The 20,244-nt window shown below is 51.1% G+C and overlaps 1 protein-coding gene across 1 annotated transcript in view; it reads left to right on the top strand.

The window, feature by feature from the left end:
* Positions 1-246: 246 nt before the first annotated feature.
* Positions 247-20,244, top strand: part of LOC119399295 (LIM domain only protein 3) — a 32,717-nt gene continuing 12,719 nt past the window's right edge. The window contains exons 1-2 of the mRNA XM_037666113.2: positions 247-478; positions 8,008-8,357. Of these exons, the coding sequence (XP_037522041.1) occupies positions 329-478; positions 8,008-8,357 (500 nt within the window). The 5' untranslated portion in view covers positions 247-328. The remainder of the gene's footprint in view (positions 479-8,007; positions 8,358-20,244) is intronic.

Below are 20,244 nucleotides of genomic sequence, written 5' to 3'. Positions count from 1 at the left end.
TTGCCTGTACAGTTCGTTTGAGGCATGGCATGCCTACTATAAGTGAAGGCTACCGTGCCGCGACTTGTTCGCGTTTCATCCGCTCTCAAGCGCCCGGCGCGACTGACGTTAGAGCCACGTAACTGACGTTGGGGACACTTCGTGTGCCATTATTTGTGTCTCGCGAAGAAGCTTTCGGTATTTGGCACCGTTTGGGGAACAAGCAAATCTCCGGGGCAGCTGTAAAGTGTGTCATGTGTTTCGCAGGCGGGACCCGGTGGTGGCATGGCCGGAGCAGGCCGGCTGCAGCAGCGGCAGCAGCAGCAGCGGCAGCGGCAGCAGCAGCGTCATGTGGGGCGGCCAGCCTAGCGGCCCCGGGGCGGCCGGCCGCTGGGACACCGCAGGCGGCGGCGCCGTGGTCGAGGCGCTCAAGGCGGCCGCCGCCGCCGGAGGCCCCGCAGGACCCCCTCCGCCGCCCCCGCCTCCGCCGCAACAAGGGGTACGTGGCTGACGCCTTAGGCAGATGTCATTGGTAAAATACGCGCGCTTGCTGTTTGCACTCTGGACATAGACACCACACCTTTAGCCATGCAGTGGCTAAAAAGATGGAACTAATAATAATGTTATTTTTCATGGAAACATACAAAACGCCACCCTAAATTGAGAAAAAAGAGCGGACTCGCAATTTTCTCTTAAAAATGGCTCCGCGCCGACCCGCCTGAACAGGAAAGAAAAAATTAGGAGAGATAAGAACATTCGGCAGTGATGAACTGCTGCGCAAAGCGAGAAATGCGAATACATGTCGCGTCAAACGGCTGCGTTTTACGCTTATCGCGCCACGCCTGCGCCGAGGCTCACATGAGTGCACCTCCAAGACGACACTGCAGGCCCAGTTGGTATTTGTTCCGAAAGTGCCGCTTAAGTAGTTGTCCATGTAGCCAGGAGAAGCCGATCTCTGGCATAACGGTGCGTGCGCGTTGGCTAGTAGAGTTACTGTGTATACTACCATTAGGTAGCAGAGTTGCGCGTAGGTCTGGCTAGCAACCAAAGACATGCCTGGCGTGTCGCTGACCGGCAATGAACTTTAGTGACAATAACTAGTGTTAATCCGGTTTGCTGCAGCGGCGGCGTCGGGAAATACGAAAATTGGTCCGAGCATCGCCTTCTGTGCAGTGCACGGTTGCCATCGGCGTTTGGCAAACAGATGCGAGATCTGCTGCCTAAAGGTAGCCTATATAGTAACTCAGCTTTCAGTGGACCTTAGCGGCACCTAGCGGTGCCGGCGTGCTCGGCTTCTGTGTGGTCACACCTGAGTGTTGCAGCTTAACTGACTGGTGTGGGGACTTCCGCGTGCCTATAGCCTGAATTGTAATGACTGGTTTAAAGCATAAAACGAAGTCCTTAATATGTGTTGTCACGTGACAGGTATCTGTAGTTTTGTTTTCACAGACATGTCTAGAATTTTCGGAAAGCTATAATACGGGGCCGAATTCAGAAACTTTCTTTCATACGTACTCTATGTCATTGGTCAGCTGCCTTTGCTAATGATACATTCCTCGTGATGATTGGCTAAAATTTTCCCGTTCGAATAATTCTAGCGCAAGTGTTCTTTCTAAATATGCGCCACGGTGTGCGAGCGTCAGCCAGCCTTTATAGACGTCAGACTCCGTAGTTTCGCAAGACGCATAGCGCCACCTGTCGGAGCGGTAAAGAAGGAATTGAGTAGTTCAAGGTCCGACTCCCTTGCAAAGTTTGTTGTGGAACCAGGGGAAACTAGTGAGTGCGAAACAACGATTTAGTTTAATATAGCGCGTGCTTTGCGCATTTAACACTCGGAAAGAAAGCTATGGATTTCTCTCCGCTAGTCGGACGCGCAACCGAACCGCCATGAAGTGCTTGTTGTTTCACTCGCCAGAACGATGGCGAAAACGAAAGCAAACGCGACAGCTCCGCGCGCTACGAAGAAACGCTGCAATCGACGCCACGGTGGCGCTGTGAATGGCCACGGACGTAAAGGACTGAATAACAGCGTTCACTTTTACCGATTTCCATAGCTCTCGTATGAAGCAGAAATGCGAGAGTGCTGGATACGGGCCGTTGAACGTGTGGGTAAGCGAATTACTCGCATTCTCCTAAGCTACTCTGCTGTGGCTCTGCTGTGGCTCTGCTGTGGCTCTGCTGTGGCTCTACTGCTATTGTTTTGCGTAGCCCTGACGGATAACCCTGGAAATCTTGACTATGAAGCTCAGCAGAGTCTCTGACCGCGGTGCGCGCTGTGTAACAAGGAGTGAGCAGCCAGAGACAGACTCAAGAGACGCGCGATAATCACGCACACCGCGACCTCCCATAATCTGAATTTGACGTCACCACACAGCATCGCGCACGTACGTTTTCAAGGCTCAGTGTTCCGGTTTTAACTATCAAAGGCTAACGCGTGCGTCATACAAGTAAATAACAAAACGTTGGTCATCACCACCTTCAGGTTCGTTTTGCGTTCGGCTGTACCCCGCGAAAGCGGACAAGCACGTATCCCCATTTGCAGTATGCACAGACGGAAGACAACCGTCAACAAAACATTCGAGGATGCGTAATAAAACAGTCCAGCGCACAGGAAGCGAGAGATGAAGAGAGACTGCAACTGAAAAGGCGAAAATATCCGGTGCCATTCGTCCCTGATAAAGCGAGCTTTGTACCACTGATCGCAAGATACATAGCTAACTAAATTGATCGTATTGTACTTCATCACTTTGACATTATGCATGTGCCCAAATTTAACGCATTTAGGCGCTAACGAACTGACGTCGGACGGCTTGCCTCGTACTCGATATCGTGCAATGCCCGCTTGTACTTGCGAGTTGCAGCGCGCCGAAATAACAGAAACTTCATTTGCGTTGTGCCCGCAGCTCGCTTTGGTGAGCTTCCTACTTTTTTTGAAGCGTGGATTGGCGGAAGAAGCGCATTCCAGGCCCCTGATTTTCAGGAAACCGTGCCTCGACACAAACGAAAGAGGGGTATAGTTTATTGTGGCCTATGCACATTCGCTTGCGGACGGCTCTCTCCGCACTTTCCAGTAGCGCCATTTTTGCCATGAGGGCGCAGGTTGCGTTTTTTTTTTTTTTTTTTCGCAGCGCCGCCTGGGTAGAGTCGGACGTCCATACTAAGTTGGTTGCATCAGTTAACCGTTGAGATGAAGTTAAGGGGGGCGTGGCTCTGGCACATCTGCAGGCGCGACTATGTCAATGAGTAATATTTAACAGGTTCAGCTTTATTGCTAGTGTAGTACTTTAAGGTTACATTACACATTGAAATACGAAACCGCGCGGTGCGAAATCATGTCTGTCTTCTACGGCCTTCCTCACTGGCCTGGGCTCCCGTGCTGAAGTTGCGCCGTGGATGTTCTTGCTGAAAGAGACACTGCAGAGAAAAATAATTTTTCGCATAATAGTAAATTACTCTTTCACAATTCCGAAATCACCACGCTTGCCGCGAGAAGCCGCTTCGTAAGCGAGAAAACGGGCAAAAAGAAAAGGCGGATGATGACGCGACATTTTTTTTTTAATTAAATGTGTTTAAGGAGAGCTTGGTGCCTATACATGGCTCCGGCTACTACTCGAAATTCCCGCACCCAACGTCGCGACTTCATGGGTTTTGACGGCACCTGCGAGGTCCTGCGTAGTCCCGCATTAGTAAAAACGAAGAACGTTGTCCTCTGAAGGGGCCATATATAGACTTAACATACCAAGTTTCAGGAAATTTCGTTTTGCCAATGTCGCCAAAACATGAAAAATGCACTTTGAAATCCGTGACGTCATGTGGGGCGACTACGCCGTGAGAACTAAAAATTAAAATTAAACTCTGACTTTGATTTTTCCCTCTATTAATGAACCTATGATGGTGAAATTAACGACCTTACAGTTCTCAGAGTACAATTTATCAATATTAACCTATTCATTGTTTCATTTTAGTGTCCCTTGAAACGATTGGGCTTTCTTTTTGTCTCATTCCGGCGGCATAGGCACTCCGTTTGTATCACTCTTCGACCTTCCGTGGGGGCTCGTATGCTTGCTGCGTAAAGTTGTCTTATAGTATATCATTGCAAGGCTGGAGGTTTGTAGATTTCAAATATATGCATGAAAAGTCTCTTAGTTTGTCCGCAAACTTCTTCTTGATAGCTTACTGCTAGGTTTCCGTAGCCATAAACGTGAGAGACCGTATAGGTGGTGGCATCTGTCGGCGCCGAGGTGAACCAGGCAAGCATAGGAGTGTAACTTCAGTAACCATGTGTGTCCTACCCATAGGTCGGCAAAAAAATTGTAGTTCACTCAGACTCACTCAAGAAATATATTTTGCTCTGAAAGCTCACTCGGACTCAGGCTCACCAATATTTTCCTCAACCGTACTCACTCCGACTCAGACTCACGAAAATTTTTTCTCAACCGCACTCACTTGTACTCAACCTCACCAACATATTTACTCAGCTGGACTGACTCAAGACTCACGGTTTAACATGAGTCTGAGTGAGTCGACTCATGAGTCCGTTAGCGTAAAATTAGCTTTTTCGATCTTGCTGTCCCTGATATTTAACGCCGATATCTCACATAATCAGTGCTCTACGAAACGCCTTTTGATCTTGTACCTTCAAATACGAGTTTTCAGTGGTTTCTATCCAGTAATGACGTTTTTATGAAATAAACGACTCACACGTAATATTTATATCAAACTTCCTGTGAAAGAGTTTTCGGGGGGAGGTGATGGCACCCCCTCCCCCAACTCACTCTTCTGATCAATAAATATTGAAGTGGCGCATGAACGCTAGTGTGTTGACATATATTTGAATAGACTTCAGTGTAAATTAAGCCGATATAAGGCTGATAGTGATGCTGAAGATGAGTAGATAGGATCATAGGTAGGTAATAAAAGGTGAAGCTCACTAAGACTCACTCAAGAAATATATTTTGCGCTTAGGGCTCACTTAGACTCAGACTCACCGATATTTTCCTCAACTGTACTCACTTGGACTCAGACTTACGAAAATTTTCATCAACCCGACTCAGTCGGACTCAAGCTCACCAAAATATTACTAACCCGGACTCACTCAGACTCATGGCCCGATCCGAGTCTGAGTGAGTCGACTAACGAGTCAGTTTGCCGACCTATGGTCCTACCTCACTGCTTCTGCAAATTTCCGGCCGCTGCGCAATTCCGAACGCATTTTCAACGAGATTTTTTTTTCTTGCACAACACTCGTCGAATACCAACAAACATGTTTATAATTGTGTTGGACGAAGCGTCACAAGATGTCGGTACCATCGTCCGGTAACCCAGTATTCTGCAAGCGCATTTACGTATACTTTAATGCTGTACGTGTTCAAATCCTCCAGTAATATTTAGAAATAGATAGTTACAATGTTGTGGCTGACTGTATCTCAATTGTGACCATATTTTGAAAAATCTTCTAGTTACAACGTCGCGCCTTGCGCTTGTACCATTGTGCCACCTTGCCTTGTGCTACCGCCGACCACATCGCTGTGGTGTGTATATAGTATACTATTGGCCTGGTGTGCGACCGATGGCGGCGCTGCGAACGGCGCCTGTATGACGTCAGAGCGGGGATTCACGCGCTTTCGTCTGCTATACGTAGGCCCTGCGCCGTGTTGAAACCACCGTTGCGGTAAATCTCAACAAAAAAGCAGTTCAATTGTTATCTTGCGTATGGTAGCTATTGATGCTGTTCGAACAACCACGGGACTGCTTTTAACATTCATTTAGAACTACAGCTCTTTGTTTCTTAGAACTGCGGACGCTTGTCTCCGCGGCGAGTGCTGCGCAATGGTGAAGTATTGCTCTGTGCCTCAGTGTACTTCGTCCGCTCGTGAAAAAGGCGTTAGCTTTCACAACTACTCTAAGGACCCGAAGCTGAAGAAGGAGTGGATCGTCAAGCTAAGAATGGGAATGCGCCCCACGCCTTCATCGACCGTGTGCAGCAACCACTTCGCGGACAGTGACTTCTGCTACCCACCGTACGCGCCACTCTTAGGTAAGCTTGTGACCACGTTTAAGCGCCTCGCCAATACTTGAGCCGTTTATTGCAGGCAGGCTATAAGCATAGGCGACTTACATCAGGTGCGGTGCCGTCCCACAGCCTGCCGCGAAGGCCTCTAGACAAGGAGCCGACGACGCGGCCTCCGAATCGCCTCGCACGTAGCGCGCCTCGTGAGCTCAGCTGAGCGGCGCAGGATATCTGAGACTACGGCTGCATTAGGAGGGTGTACATGCGTATTTTACTTATAAAGACAAGCGCGCGCCTAGCAGAGTGGTTATCATAAAGTCATAAGCGAAACCTGTTGCTCGTGTGTAGTGCACATTCTCTAAAAGTTTTCAAAAACCTGAGGTAGTGCAGACAATTTTTTTAAAAGCGGAGCTCTTTAAGCTTTTCGTTAGGCTACGTGGCGTGAAACTGGACCCAGCTTGCCTTTGCCACGTTAATCTCTGTGGCCTTGTGCGTGGTATAATCAGCGATTAACTATTTGTTATATTCTAATACCCATGAGACGGCCCTGTGCGGTATTAACAGGAACTACGACGTAATATCGTTCTCAGTGAACCAACATTACGGGACAAACTGCGATCATGGGCATCGGCAGGGGGGTGTGCAACAAGGCGGAACTTGCGCACTTGTTTGCAGGACGAAAGCAGCGGCGGTGATGCGATCTCCGTTGACGGCCTCGACCGCGCATTCAACAACGTGGCCTGCGTCGTACACTGCCTCACCCTCGATGAGGCACCGCTACCTTTTACAAGCTTTATCTACATACTTGTAGATGCTGGAGAAGGGCACGCTTACTGAAATATCGAAAGAAACACCCAAACTAATTAGTATCGTACGGCAGAAACACGATAACGAGCGAGAACTCTCACACATTGTTTCACTTTCTTACCGGCAATGCGGTCGGTGGCATCGGGGCACTCGTCGGCTATCCGGGGGATTTCTTGGCCCTGCCGATTGGGCCGCAACTAAAACAAGTTCAATATTACACTCGAAAACATTCGTTGTAGGTATTAGTTGACCGTCGCGAGGCTGTTCGTTCGACAATGTTCCCGCCTGAAGCAGACGATCCGCATGCAGGAACAGCGGCTGCTGCAGCGTGGTTGAGAGCGGAGTCCTCGCTCTGACGTCACGCGCGAGAGGGCGCCACTCCAAGATCTCGAGGCCAATACTCGGGGACAACTTCTCTTGGCAGTGCTCTGGAATCTACAGAACCGAAATGCATGCCTGCCGGTGCGCTAAAAATGTAATACCCAACTTGATTGATTTTCTCGTCTTCCTTGCTCAGATAATATTTATTATGAAACTAAAATAGTTATAAAATGTCGCAGGTACAATAATTTTTTTTTACTTTACAAGAGTGTTTTTCTCTTTTTCGCCTCTTCTTAGATAGAATCACGTTTTCTGCACGCCTGTTCTCCGCAGTAAATGTTGCTGACGTGTGTTGGTCCGTGTGCGGCCATGTACTCACCATTTAGTTCTGAAATTTAGAATATATATATATATATATATATATATATATATATATATATATATATATATATATATATATATATATATATATTGAGAACACTGCGCTCGGATGGTGATCTTACCTTCGCTTTAAAAAAAAGTGCCGGTCACGTCGTTTAACCTGCTCAGAAGCCCTGCTATCCTGCTAAGTCCTGGGCGTGGCTTCAAACCGATTAGGAGCGTGGTTTGAACCATGTAGTGGAGTGTAATAATCAGATCAACGGCACAGTTGTTCGAATTCGGACTCTTATTGCCTATGGACAAGATTATATAGAACTGCCGCGTAGTGCCCACACTATACGTGCTCACATCGTGATACTTGCAAATGTCAAGTTGCGGTTTCGGCCCCTTGTTGGTGCGCTGGTCATAACGTTTATCGCGGAAGGGTTGATCGCGGGAAGTCGCCAGGTTTGCAGTGGTTGTGGACGTTTGCAATGGTTGCAATTTGCAATGGCACCCAACACGCGCAGGTGGCGGGCTCGGCGGGCGGCCAGGGCGTGCCGGGCCCGGCGTGCGGCGGCGGGCCCCCCTGTGGCGGTGGCGGCCCCCCGTGCGGCGGCGGGCCCCAGGGTCCGCCGGGAGACGTGGGCCAGCAGCACCCACTCTACCAGCAGCAGCAGAGCGCCTACGAGGACGCCCAGGGCCGCTGCTGCGCCGGGTGCGGGGCCAAGATCCTCGACCGGTACCTGCTGCACGCGCTGGATCGCTACTGGCACAACGGCTGCCTCAAGTGCTCCTGCTGCCAAGCCACGCTGGCCGACATCGGCGCCTCCTGCTTCGCGAAGGCCGGCATGATCCTTTGCCGAAACGACTACATCAGGTATACCGCTTTCGCTTCCGCTGTGCGTCTCAATTGCGTCGTTATTTGCACAGGCTGTTTGGTCGTAGCGGCCGTTTCTTCCGTGTGTGACCTCTTTCTTCTGATCCTTCAGTTTTTCTTGCTCACTGCAAAGTAAGCTCAGTGTGGTTAACCTCTCTCCCTCATCACCGCTATCTCGCTACGACGCCGTCATCCTGAAGCAGAGCGTCGGTATGTTTTTGTTTACTAGTGACGCCGAGAATAAGGGGGAACGAGGGGGGGGGGGGATACTTTCGAAGTCGAGGCTCTGCCAAGTCACATCGGCAGATCCAAGAAACGTGCAAAGGTCCATCCACATGGAGCGATCTTTCGGCGAAAAGGCGGCGGCCAGGGTGGAGCTGTTGCCGCGCCTATAAAGCCGATCTTTGTTCAAGCCGGCGTCCAGCCGCACGCCGCAAGCGGCGAACGCAGGCGAGGAGCGTGGCCCAATCAGGGCTCGAAAGCATCCTACTTCGGGTCTCCGAAACGTTGAAATTGTGGCGGCGCCGGCCTGCTGCTTTTCGTTGCATGTGTGCTCAGCACGACGAAGGCACGCTACTGTACCTCCGCGCGGGCTCTCGCCGCTGAAAATTCGCTCCATGCGGTGGGCCTTAAGAGCCGAAGGCCTTTATTCGGCCGCGAGTTATGGTTATCGCTCCTGCAGACCACGACTTTCCTGAGTATGTGCAGCAGAAGTCCCAGTCCATAAAGCACGGTTACGAAGGGCGTGGCAGTGATATTACGCTGTATAGTTGTTTAAATTTCCGTGTCTTGCTTAAACTGCAGCACGCACTGGCGACGTTAGCGGAAGTGAGGCAAGGCAAACACGGCTGCGTGCCTGCATTGTAACTTTCAGGCCAGCTATAGCATTTCCTTTGCGCTGCAAAGACTGCGCACATCTGGATGTACAGTACTTATGGACGCCCGATTCACAGGCAAGAACTGCCTTGCATAAAAGCTCTGTTCGACTACGCATGCTGGCTTCTTTGAAATGATGCTGAAGAAGGCTGAAGTGCAGTGCTAGTGTCCTTCGGCTGATCTTTAACTGTGGAGACCTCTAGAAATTGTGGTAATAACTTCTGCTGGGTGGTATCTAGGAAATTAGCGAGCGAGCGGGTCATTGTCTTCTAGCATATGTAGCTTTGACGAGTAATGTCGACATTTGGACGAATTGGTGACCAGCGTTGCTGGGTGTGATGCAGCACACAGATACACGACACACAGTAGCGGTTGTGCTGTAACATTGCTGTGTGTCATTCATGCATTAGTCGCAGTGAACTGGGCTGATATACAGTAGCGCCAGGTTTTTTTTTATGTTACAGTAATTAATTGGCACTACATCCACAATGATGTATCGTGTCATGATCATGCTCTCTCTCTCTTATACGTCCACCTCACTGCCGCTCGAACAACAATGTTAACTGCGCGTTAAATATCGACTGCTAAGCCCAGTCGTCTTTTTTTTTTTTTAATGCGCGAGCTCCAATCCGTTAACACAGTCGAACCAGAGAAGCTGGGTTCCCTCTCTTCTTCAGGCTATTGAATTTCTATGTTTTGCAAGGCCTTTTCTGGAGGCGCGCACATCTGCATTAGCTTAGATTAGCTCGGCCACGACGTTCCCGTTCCCGCTTCTATAGTCGGGTACAACTTTAGAAAAAAGCGGCATTTGCACCTCAAAGGCGGATGCACACGCGCTTCCACCAATGGGCGCGCGCTCTAGACTGACGTCAGGAGCCGGACGGCCGGTGCCTCCGCTCAAGGAGAAGAAGCGGGACTATTTCTTTGCCGCGGAGGCAATCGGCTGCCGCGCTTCGGTCATATGGGCGGGGCCTCTCCTTTTTTCTAAAGTTGTACCCGACTATAGAGCACTGCACGGGCCGGATTTTACGGCCCGGGCCCGGCCCGGGCCCGCTTTATGAAGCCCGAGCCCAGCCCGGGCCCGTGGTCCCAAGCGCAGGCCCGGCCCGGGCCCGGGCGTACATGACCGAACCCAGCCCGAGCCCGGCCCGGGCCCGTGGTTCCAAGCCCTGGCCCGGCCCGCGCGCGGACTTACTTGACCGTACCCAGCCCGAGCCCGGCCCAGGCCCGTCGTTCCAAGCCCGGGCCCGGGCGTTCATTACTAATCTAATCCAGGGCGCGCTTGTTCATGACCAGGCCCGACCCGGGCCGCTATAGAGGATATTAGTTGTTGATGATGATTATTAATGATGCCGTGCGCTTTGTAGCAGGCGATCGGACGGAAAATCCGGTGTGTACATGCATCGAAATGTTGCCCGCGGTGGTAGCTCAACGGTTAAGCTGTTTCGCTGTTAAGTCCTAGGACGCAGGTGCGATTCCCGCGGCCACGGCGGCCGCAATTTGATGGGGGTGAAATGCAAGAGCACCTGTGTATACACTTATCTTTAGGTGCACGTTAGAGAACTCGAGGTGGTCGAAATTGATCCGGTGCCACTACTGCGTGCCTGGTAATCATATCGAGGTTTTAGCACACAATACCAAGGAATATAAATGAAATGTACCGTATGTGTCAACCTCGAATAAAAAGACCGAAATTTTTATTCCTCCCATGGGAACAACCGTGATCTGGCCCATATATATATATAATATATATATACGTGATCTGTCGTGTTTATAAGGAAACCCACCACACTATACTTGTTACTTTGACAAAGTATGGTCCAGCAGACGAAACGTTAGTGAAAATATACAGTGCCAATCTATATCTATACTGGTGAAACAAAAATAGCACTTCAACTGTTTTTCTATTTTTATTGCTAAGCTTTACTAAGAGCCAGCTCTTTGCACGTGTCACTTCAGCTTGGTACAGTATACCTTAATTAGACCATGCAATGCATAACGTTCCCGTGTGCTGGAAGGCCCGACTTACGCCTTTTAATGAGCGGGTCCGAGTCCGGCACGGCCTGCAGCCTCAAGCCCGGGCCCGGCCCAGGCCCGCGGCTTCAAGCCCGGGCCCGGCCCAGGCCCGCGGCTTCAAGCCCGGGCCCGGCCCGGGCCCGCACTTTCAAGCCCGAGCCCAGCCCGGGCCCGCCGGAAAACGCTTCGGACGGCCCGGCCCGCGGGCCGGGCCGGGCCCGGGCTTTCGGGCCGGCCCGGGCCCGTGCAGTGCTCTACCCACTTCTGTTCTCGCTGGCGCTCACGTCGAGCGGTTTCTTCGCGAGCTCGCAATGACACCGACACCCCCTCTTTAGAGTCCGTCAAGCCCCACCCTCGCCCCACCCCCGCAATCCCAGAGCGCCCCGCTGGCTCGTGCAGCTCTATGGGAAAAGTGTGTACGCCAAGCGAGCTGGCTGTTCGGTCGCCTTCTGCTCGTTGGCGCCTTGGGATCGGTGGGACCACGAAACGAAAAGAACACGTCGCCGCTTCTTGACTATTCTTACATCATAAATACTGCACACGTCCGAACGCCTCTGCATGTATCTCTACGCATGAAATGCGAAAGGATAAACGCAGTGCACCGTAGGTATTACCGGGCGGATATGCATCAGATGTAGCAGTTAAGCAACATGCGTATTATCGCGTGCCGATGCACGTACTAAAATGAGAGCTGGAACACAGAATTCATGTTTATTCAAGGATTACTTGTAACGTACTGATATGAACGGGATAGCTCTCCGCTTGAGGATTTGGTGTCATGAACACTCCTGCGCTGGCCAACTGCACTTAGCCGCTGTGGCGTTTAAAAGGTAACCTAGTATTGATCCAAAGTACGACTATGCCGCGCCACGTTGGTCAAGTGGTTATGGCGCTCGATTGCTGACCCGAAGGCCGGGGGATCGAATCCCGGCCGCGGCGGCTGCATTTTCGATGGAGGCGAAAATGTTTGAGGCCCGTGCACTTAGATTTAGGTGCACGTTAAAAAACCCCAATTGGTCGAAATTTCCGGAGCCCTCCACTACGGCGCCTCTCATATCATCGTGGTTTTGGGACGTTAAACCCCAGATATTATTATTATTCAAAGTACGACTATACATATCCACAGTGTGGTCACATGTGAGGCAACACGTGAAAACGCAACCGGCACTTGTAAAATATAACATCTGCAGTTAGTTTCAACGAATGGTGATAAAAGCTTATCTTTTGTTAACTGCGGTGCGAGCGACGCGCACGCTGTCCAATCAATGTATCTTATTTTACTAAATGCCAACTGTACTCTCTCGCACAATCTTTAAAGGGCCCCTAAACCCCCACCGACATTTTCCCTAACCTTTCAAGTAAACAAGCGCATCGCGTGCAGAATGCCGTCGCGATCAACGATGCCACACGCCGCAGCGCTACAGGTCGCGGGCGCGCCACAATTTCGAAAAAACAATAGCTTCTCCTTTCCGGTCCCCGCCATTCCAGCCACTGACATGTGACATCACCATTGAAACTTGATGACGTTATCACTTTCGATGCTTGCGATTGGCCGAATGACAACCGACGACTTCCGGTTACTCTGCAAACAGCTGTTCGCGAGCACCTTGCTGTTCTTGGTCGTGTTGCCGCTTGCGAATCGACATCTGCGGCGCAACCGTCAAGTCACTAGCGTAATTACACATCCACGCCTTGCGGTTTGATGAGCTCCGTGAACTCGAGCTCGGCTCCTCATCTCGAGCCGAGGTGGTCTGGCACGGCGTGTCCCCGTACGGGACCATCACGTTGGCGATCCTTTGAAGGCGTGCGCGCAACACAGGGTCCATACCGGCACAATTCGTAGGGGCACGGGCCGGCACGGCAGCAACAGTGGTTAGTCAACGAACAGTGCACCCAGATACCACACAGAGTTGACGGCGAGCTGGAGCGTCGGAGTCGCCGGAGTCGCGACAACCGGAAGTAGACGTTGTCTCGAACAGCGCGTCAGCGGTGACGTATGCCACGCGAGATGAGGAGGGGCACTCAGCGAGGAGGGCAAAGCGGTTTTGGAAGAGGGTAGCGTAGGAAAGAGGGAAAGAAGCGATCGTCGCGTTTCGATCATCAAACGCGTGTAACTCCGCTATTACGGCACCGTTTCAAAAAATTCTCACGGTTACGTGTTCGTTGTAAACTCGAGCACAACTTCCTCAGCTCAACTAAATTTCGTGCGCTGGGTGGTTTAGGGGCCCTTTAAATATCAGAGCCTCAGCTTGTGCTCGTCAGCAGTGTCGGTGGACGTTGTTTCCGAATGGATACACGATTCATGAATAGCATTGACCGCTCGTGGAATTCGTCTAGGAAACCGAGTTGTATCTTTTTGTTTAACTTATGCCGTAGGGCATGCTGACGCGAAAAATAATAATAATAATAATAATAATAATAATAATAATAATAATAATAATAATAATAATAATAATAATAATGACGCTTCGGAACCGCTCAGCTGGTCTACAACAGTGGCACGCGCGCGGGAACACTAGACAGATGGAAATCGTAGAGAGGCCGTCGTAGCTAAACACAGAATGAGTTCGTGACTGAGTTACGCAGTAATATGTTGCACCTTGCCAGATTTACTTGATTTGAGAAGTGCTGGCACGGCGTAGGCGAAAAGCGAAAGGGTGAGGCCCGCGCGCTCGGCGCGGTGACGGCTGCAGCGTACACACTTTTCCCATGAGCGCTTGCGCGCCCGTTGGTGGCGCTCGCGTGCTTGAAAAATATCTATTGGCTTTCCGTGCACGTGACCGGTTGAGCTCATAGTCCCAGGGTCTTATACTTTATGAGCGTTCTGTCGTCCTGTAGGCTTAAAGTGGCGCATCAGCTCAAACTCCTTTCCCTTTCTATTGCCTTCTTTCACAAGGGGCAAACCTTGTGACGTCGTTTGTCTCCCTGCCTTTCTCAACCTCGACTGTTTTGGCAAACTTGTTGCAACCATCCGGAGACAAACTACGGCCATAACCTCGTTGTGTGCGTAGGTTCTCCGCTGGAGTCGCTTTAAATCCTTCTCATTAACGCAGTTCTGTTCTTCCGAATCCCTGCGTTTCCCTTTTCCCTGTATATATCCCTGGCGAAAAAGTTTCGCTACTGGCGTGCTTGGCCGCCCTCCCTCCGTCGCGTATTTGTAGCTGGTTCGCTCAGCGGCGTCCATTAATGTGAAACTAAACTACGCTCGCCAACTCTCCGCCGGTGCTGCACTGCCGCGGCGCATACGGCTTTTCAGTATTGTTTTCTTTGTTTGGTTTCTTGCGCGCACCGTGCACGGCTACGCAGAGTGAAAGTGCGCGCGCGTCCTTACATAAAAAAAAGTTATACGAGAGAGGTAAAAAAAAAGAGAGCCCAATCTCATTTTCCAGAGTGGCCCGACTGCGAGCGACGGCGCGCTCTCATGGCGGCGGTTCGCCGCCTTTCGAAGGCCGCTGGCGGAGGTATGCGAGCTGGTATGGAAACAGCGCAATGAAAGCGACAAGGGCCTATAAGGTTGGCTGCAGGAAGACAGGGGGCCTCGCGCGGCCCTCAACAATTCGTCTCGGCGGCGGACCTACAGGCTGTCGCGGAGAGTTATGTCTACGGCCGAACCTCGAGCACGCGCATAAGTGTAGTTCTAACGGACCACCGCGGCGAAATGAGGTGAGATTCAGCGCACCGTGGGGGTGATTACGAGGCGCCGTCACTTTGCTGGGCCTAGGGAACACACCAGGGCCGACGGTGGCGCGGTCACCCATAAAGGGAAATTGCGGCTGCTTTCACCTGAAATATGCACGCTCAAGTCCTGACCCCCCCCTCCTTCCCCGAGCAGTTACGTGAGCACGTGCACACTTAGCCTCTATACTGTATATTAGTTTGGCCGAGCGCTGGTTTCTTTCTTTCTCACTCGTTTGTTTTCGTTTATTCTCTCTCTTTCCCTTCGCTCTCGCGCTGGAAAACAGTTTCTGACACGCGCTCACAACGAGGAATCAAGAGAGCTTTGGGGATCTGTATGCTTACGCGTAGGCCCTTTCGCGGAATGCAGAAACTCTCTGGAAACGTAACATGCATTAAAGGGTTGGTGTAGCGGGTATCTCGCGATGTGCGCGGCCACAACTCGTTAGAAATGTTCTTGTCTTACCCGCCTGAAGCACGCTTTTCTCGCTGAAGTGGAGGAATAGCAAACAAACCGCGTTACAACGTATTGTTGGTCGTTTTTGCGGCAACAACCCAGCAGTCAGCCACACCAACACTGCCGAGCATCGTTCCTTTCTTTAATTTCGGGCTCTTCACCTGCCAATTTAATATGGGAACACATTGGTGGACTCTCAGCCTCCTGTAAAATTCTCTGCAGCCACCCCAACATATAAAACCTCTCTCTTTCCTTCCTGTGTGTGTGGGTGGGGGGGGGGTCGAACTTGCACATATGACTTATGAATACTTCCATATAAGCGTCCGTATTTCTTGTGATATGCAGGCAATTATTAGTCGCAAAGCTTTCATCGCTCACGCCAGTCACGACTACCGACAGACACCTCGGTGAAGCGTACTTTAGGTCATATTTTAAACGCGCTTTATTATCCGTTCCGTTCGTGCGTATGATTACTATAAGTCGAATCTGCAAGAGATATCATTGCGCGCGCCTCACTGAAGCCGTGGAAGTGGTCAAACTATATGACGCTTGATTTTTCGTAGCCGACCAAGCGCGGCGTTCAAACCCAACGAAATCCTCTAATGTGACAGACATTCGCCGCGGAGCTTAATTGTAGGCGAGTAGAAGTTTGAGCCAGTTGTTGATGCATACTCGGTAATGTGGAGCGCAATAAGCGTCTGTCTGTCTAAACACCCACCCGTCTGTCTCACCTTTCTTTCCCACGCGTATTGCGCGTCACTTTACTAAATATAGGCGCGTCGTCCCCGCGCTACTGTATAGAATCCGCCCTTTGAAGATATGGTGCGGAACTAATTGTCGTTCGCGCATACTTAAACCATGAACTTCGAGTGTGTGGTACGTAGATATCGGTGAGGCGAATCGAAACGGACGGGAGGCTCGAACAAAAGCCGTGCGCGCGTGTAAACACCTTAGGGATGCGTGGGTCTACACCGCACGTCGACTGTGCGCCATCTCGCTGCGGAGGACCGAATCCGGTGTCGCATAATTCTTGACAGTTATTTATTTGCGTAAAAAAAGTAAACCAGGATCTTTGTTTGGTTCGGCGTGTGCGAGTGGGAGGAGGTCAGGGTCGAGTGTTTTTCCCTGTGTTAGGAGTGGCAAATTTAATGAAACGGCTGCCCACGTTGTCAGGCCGTATTATTTTTTTGTCTTATTCTCGTGTTGTTGCCTCCCGCACCTGGTTGTCATTCGCTCACGCTGATTTAATTCTTTAGTTTTAATTTTTTTTTTAACGGTCTCGTTCGTATCTGACGCAGTTTTGTCGGAAGAACGCTGTTTTTTGTTTGTTTGTTGTTTTCCCGCGCGTCGTTTTCTCCCCCGCTGTCTCGTCGTTTATTTCTCGCTACTTCACAGTGCCCGCCAACTTGTCCAAGTGACGTCGTCTACGGGAGAGGGACGCTCGAGCCCCGGGAGTGAGGAGGCCGATGAGACGCGTGCGACCCAATGGCGCGCGCCCGGCCGCGCGTTGATTAAAATTGTCCCCGAATGAAAATGCGCTAGCGCGCGTTTTTGGCGCCTCTTGCTCGAGGTTGTGGTGGAGAGTGGCGGCGCGGCATTGAGTGGGATTATAGTGGCGAAGCCGCGGCAGCAGCAAAAGAGCGCTGAGGCGCGCAAGCTAGTCTCTGAAAGCCCCAGGCTGGCCCTCCTTCATTCATTCGTTCCTTCCGTTTTAATATATCACTGCGCGCGCGCAGGAGGCAGCTGAGTTTCTGCGGCGAATTGCCGTTATTGGAACGCACTTTTGTCAGTCGTATAGAGTACTGTATTTCTTCTTTCTTCAGAAAGTTGTCGAGGTGCGTGTTTTCGTAAATGACACCCACAAAAATTTTGCAATCGCATTGCATGCAAGCAGAGTTTGTCCTAGCACTGACCTTCGTTATATTCATGGCCGATATCTCGGACGTTTCGTCGTGCTCTATTGAAGTTATTGCCGTAAGTAGCCAGCTGAAACATTCATTGTTTCTCTCGTTATTTCGGAACGCGTGCGCATGCGCGTATTGTTCAATCGTTTCAAGTCTTTATTGCGCTCGATTTACAGTGGTCGGTACCTCGCACAAACATGGCCGAAGCCATTGTTTTCACTTCTCGATTAAAAAAAAATGGAAATAAAGCCGAATCCACACAGCACTACGGAATCGCCGCTTATGCAAAGCGCTCACGGAGGCGTTGCGCCAGCTCTCCGTAAAAGCGGAGCCGTATGATAATAACGAGCGTAGGGGCTGCGGGCGGTGCCGCGAATCCTCGACAGCGCCGTAGATTTCTTTTGTAATACTAAATGGCACTTGAACCGCGAGCGGGCACCGAGTGTACAGACGTGTGTCAGTTGTGTTCTGAGTCACATGCGTCAAGGAGCCGGGACACGAGGATACGCGTTGGTCGTCGTATATAGATAGGCGACAGAATGAGCCCACCAACCAGATATAGCATCGTCGAGCGGAAACTGAAAAGGACGCGATACAAAGCGAGCAGCCAGCGCATCATGACCCGTTCTAAAGGCTTCCACCGAGCGGCGCGAACTTATAGCGATGCAAATACGGGGAGAAAATAATGGAGAGAGACGCACAAACGGCCAAGATTGCGCGCAACCCGTGTGTATGTGTGTGCGCGCGCACGCAGGAGGAAACACGGGAAAGTCGGGCAGAATGCTATTTCACAGATTCCTTTCTTTTGAACCCGGGCCGAGCGAAACGGCTGCGCGCCGCGGGCTTTTCTCCGTGGTGCAGCATCCGTCTTTCTGAACAGGCTGCCTTGTTGCTCGCGCATTGCGCCGCGCTGCTGCTACTGCGCAAAGACTTGATTTGTTGTGCTCGTGTCGTGTTCGGACGCCGTTTCCAATGGGCTCCGGTGTAGTGTGCCCCTGTCTCAAGTACAAGAATAGAGGAGCAAGGACCTTTTATTTTTGGCTCAACAACTGCTGGTCGGCCGCGCACTGCTTGTTTCTTTTCTCGAGCACGAATGGTTTCGAGAAGTGTCTTAAGTTATGTGGTCCCTGCAACATGCAGATTATAATCCATCGGGAATCAGCTATATATCTGTACGAGGAAGGCGAATGGGGCGAGTGCCCGAATGCAGCGTACTTGACTTGTTTTCAGGCATGTTGTTTCCAGGACTCCGGTGTTCACCGCGCATCGAGCAGGTTTGCTCTGCCGGAAGGTTCTGTTGGCTTTACGCATGAAACGAATTGCTCTTTGCGAGATAGCTACATCGTAATACACGAACGACTAGTCATCCAGCGCGTGACATATGCGTTCGACCAATCGAGATATTCACCGTCCACCACGTCACAAACATCGACAAATGAATAGCATCCGTTCTGACAATGCGAACGCTTTCTTTCTCGTGTATACCCGCGTAGTTCCTTGGTTCCTTGTCACCCATATGAATGGCCCCTTTTTCTGTGCACGTCACTTTGTTCAGTCGAGAGCGATCTCACGGCGCATTGTTTTACATTCCTGACCCGTCACGGGGATCCACGAAAGCCGCTCCGTTTGGTGTTTCCGTTTTCGTAACATGGTTAAGCTGCTGTTCCGCGTGTCATAGTAGCAGGCTGCCGCCTGTATGGTCCCCGAGTTTTCCCACAGCTATAGCGGAAGGTGTCTTGAAGACACGTGTGCTTCACTAATTGCTTACCGCCTCGTCTCGTAGATACCGCAGTGGGTTTTCTTTTTTTTTTTTTTTTTTTCTGGATGCCGCGACCGCCCGCACGGCTTTGGCGAGGCTGTGCGCGCGCGGTCGTGGCCGTAGCGGCAGCTGATCCGCAGCGACCGCTTGTGTAGAATCGCCAAGCTTTCTCTGCTCCGAAGATGGCCATGCAGGTTCGTGACGGGGTGTTTTCACGGAACCGCGGCCAATTAGAACTGTAACGAGACACGGCGCCCGGTCGGCCATGAGAGAATCTCGCTGGGCGCATTTTACGAGCTCTGGGCGATGCGCACGCCTGCCCCGACACGAAACTTTTTTTTTTTCCTTCTCTATATACGCTCTGCCTGGCGGGAAACCACCTCGAGCTGACTAGTAGGCAGACGAGTACTTTACTGCCCTCCCTAGAACTGATTGTTTTTTTCTATTTGTTTCCCACCGTGTACGCCGCTGATGGAAAGGCCCAGCTGATGACAGACACTGGCCGCATTGCCCTCGAGACCGATACGCTTTGCACGCCGGCCATTTTTGGCGAAGCGCGAACGAAAACAAACGAGCAAGAAAAGCCTTCTCGGAAAAATGCAGTTTTGTGTGCTTCCTGGCTCGTTCTTTTGGTGGTTGAGCCAATTCGCCGTGTGTGTTTTGTTATGTGTTTTTTTTTTCGAATAAACTTATTTTTCCCGCCTCCTCCTCAAGTACGGCGTCTCGTTAGACATCCGAGAAAGTAAGTGTGGAGGGTGGACGCTGAATTGCGGCGCTTACGTCGCCTCGCGGACGCGTTGCAGCCACGTCTTTTCGTGATCTGGATTTTTTCTCTGGACTTTGGCCGGTTATGCCGCCTTCCTCGCCGCAATGGCTCTGCCTGGACCTCGCGGGCCGAGTTTACACAAATGCGTCAGCAATGCATCACATTTCGGCCGCATTACCTTCGCATAACCGGGGATAACGTGCACTAAGGCGCACGAATATAACTAGTGTGATGCACTAACATACAGTGCCACGGTTTGCGTTTGCGCGAGTTACGTTTGATGCATTAGCCGCCGATGGCTTCAGAGGGCGTCACTCTGTGCGGCGCCAGACTGATCGACACCAAGGTCCCGGTCCCCCAAGCCTGGTAGCATATATGGTGGTTGTCTCCTCGCCGGTTAGCGTCCATCGCGAACCTTTGGACAGAAACGACGA

This window comes from Rhipicephalus sanguineus, chromosome 1 (assembly GCF_013339695.2).
Source record: "Rhipicephalus sanguineus isolate Rsan-2018 chromosome 1, BIME_Rsan_1.4, whole genome shotgun sequence".
NCBI classification, from domain to species: Eukaryota; Metazoa; Arthropoda; class Arachnida; order Ixodida; family Ixodidae; genus Rhipicephalus; species Rhipicephalus sanguineus.
Note: the sequence above shows the minus strand (reverse complement) of the source record. Positions and strands in the feature narration are given on the sequence as shown.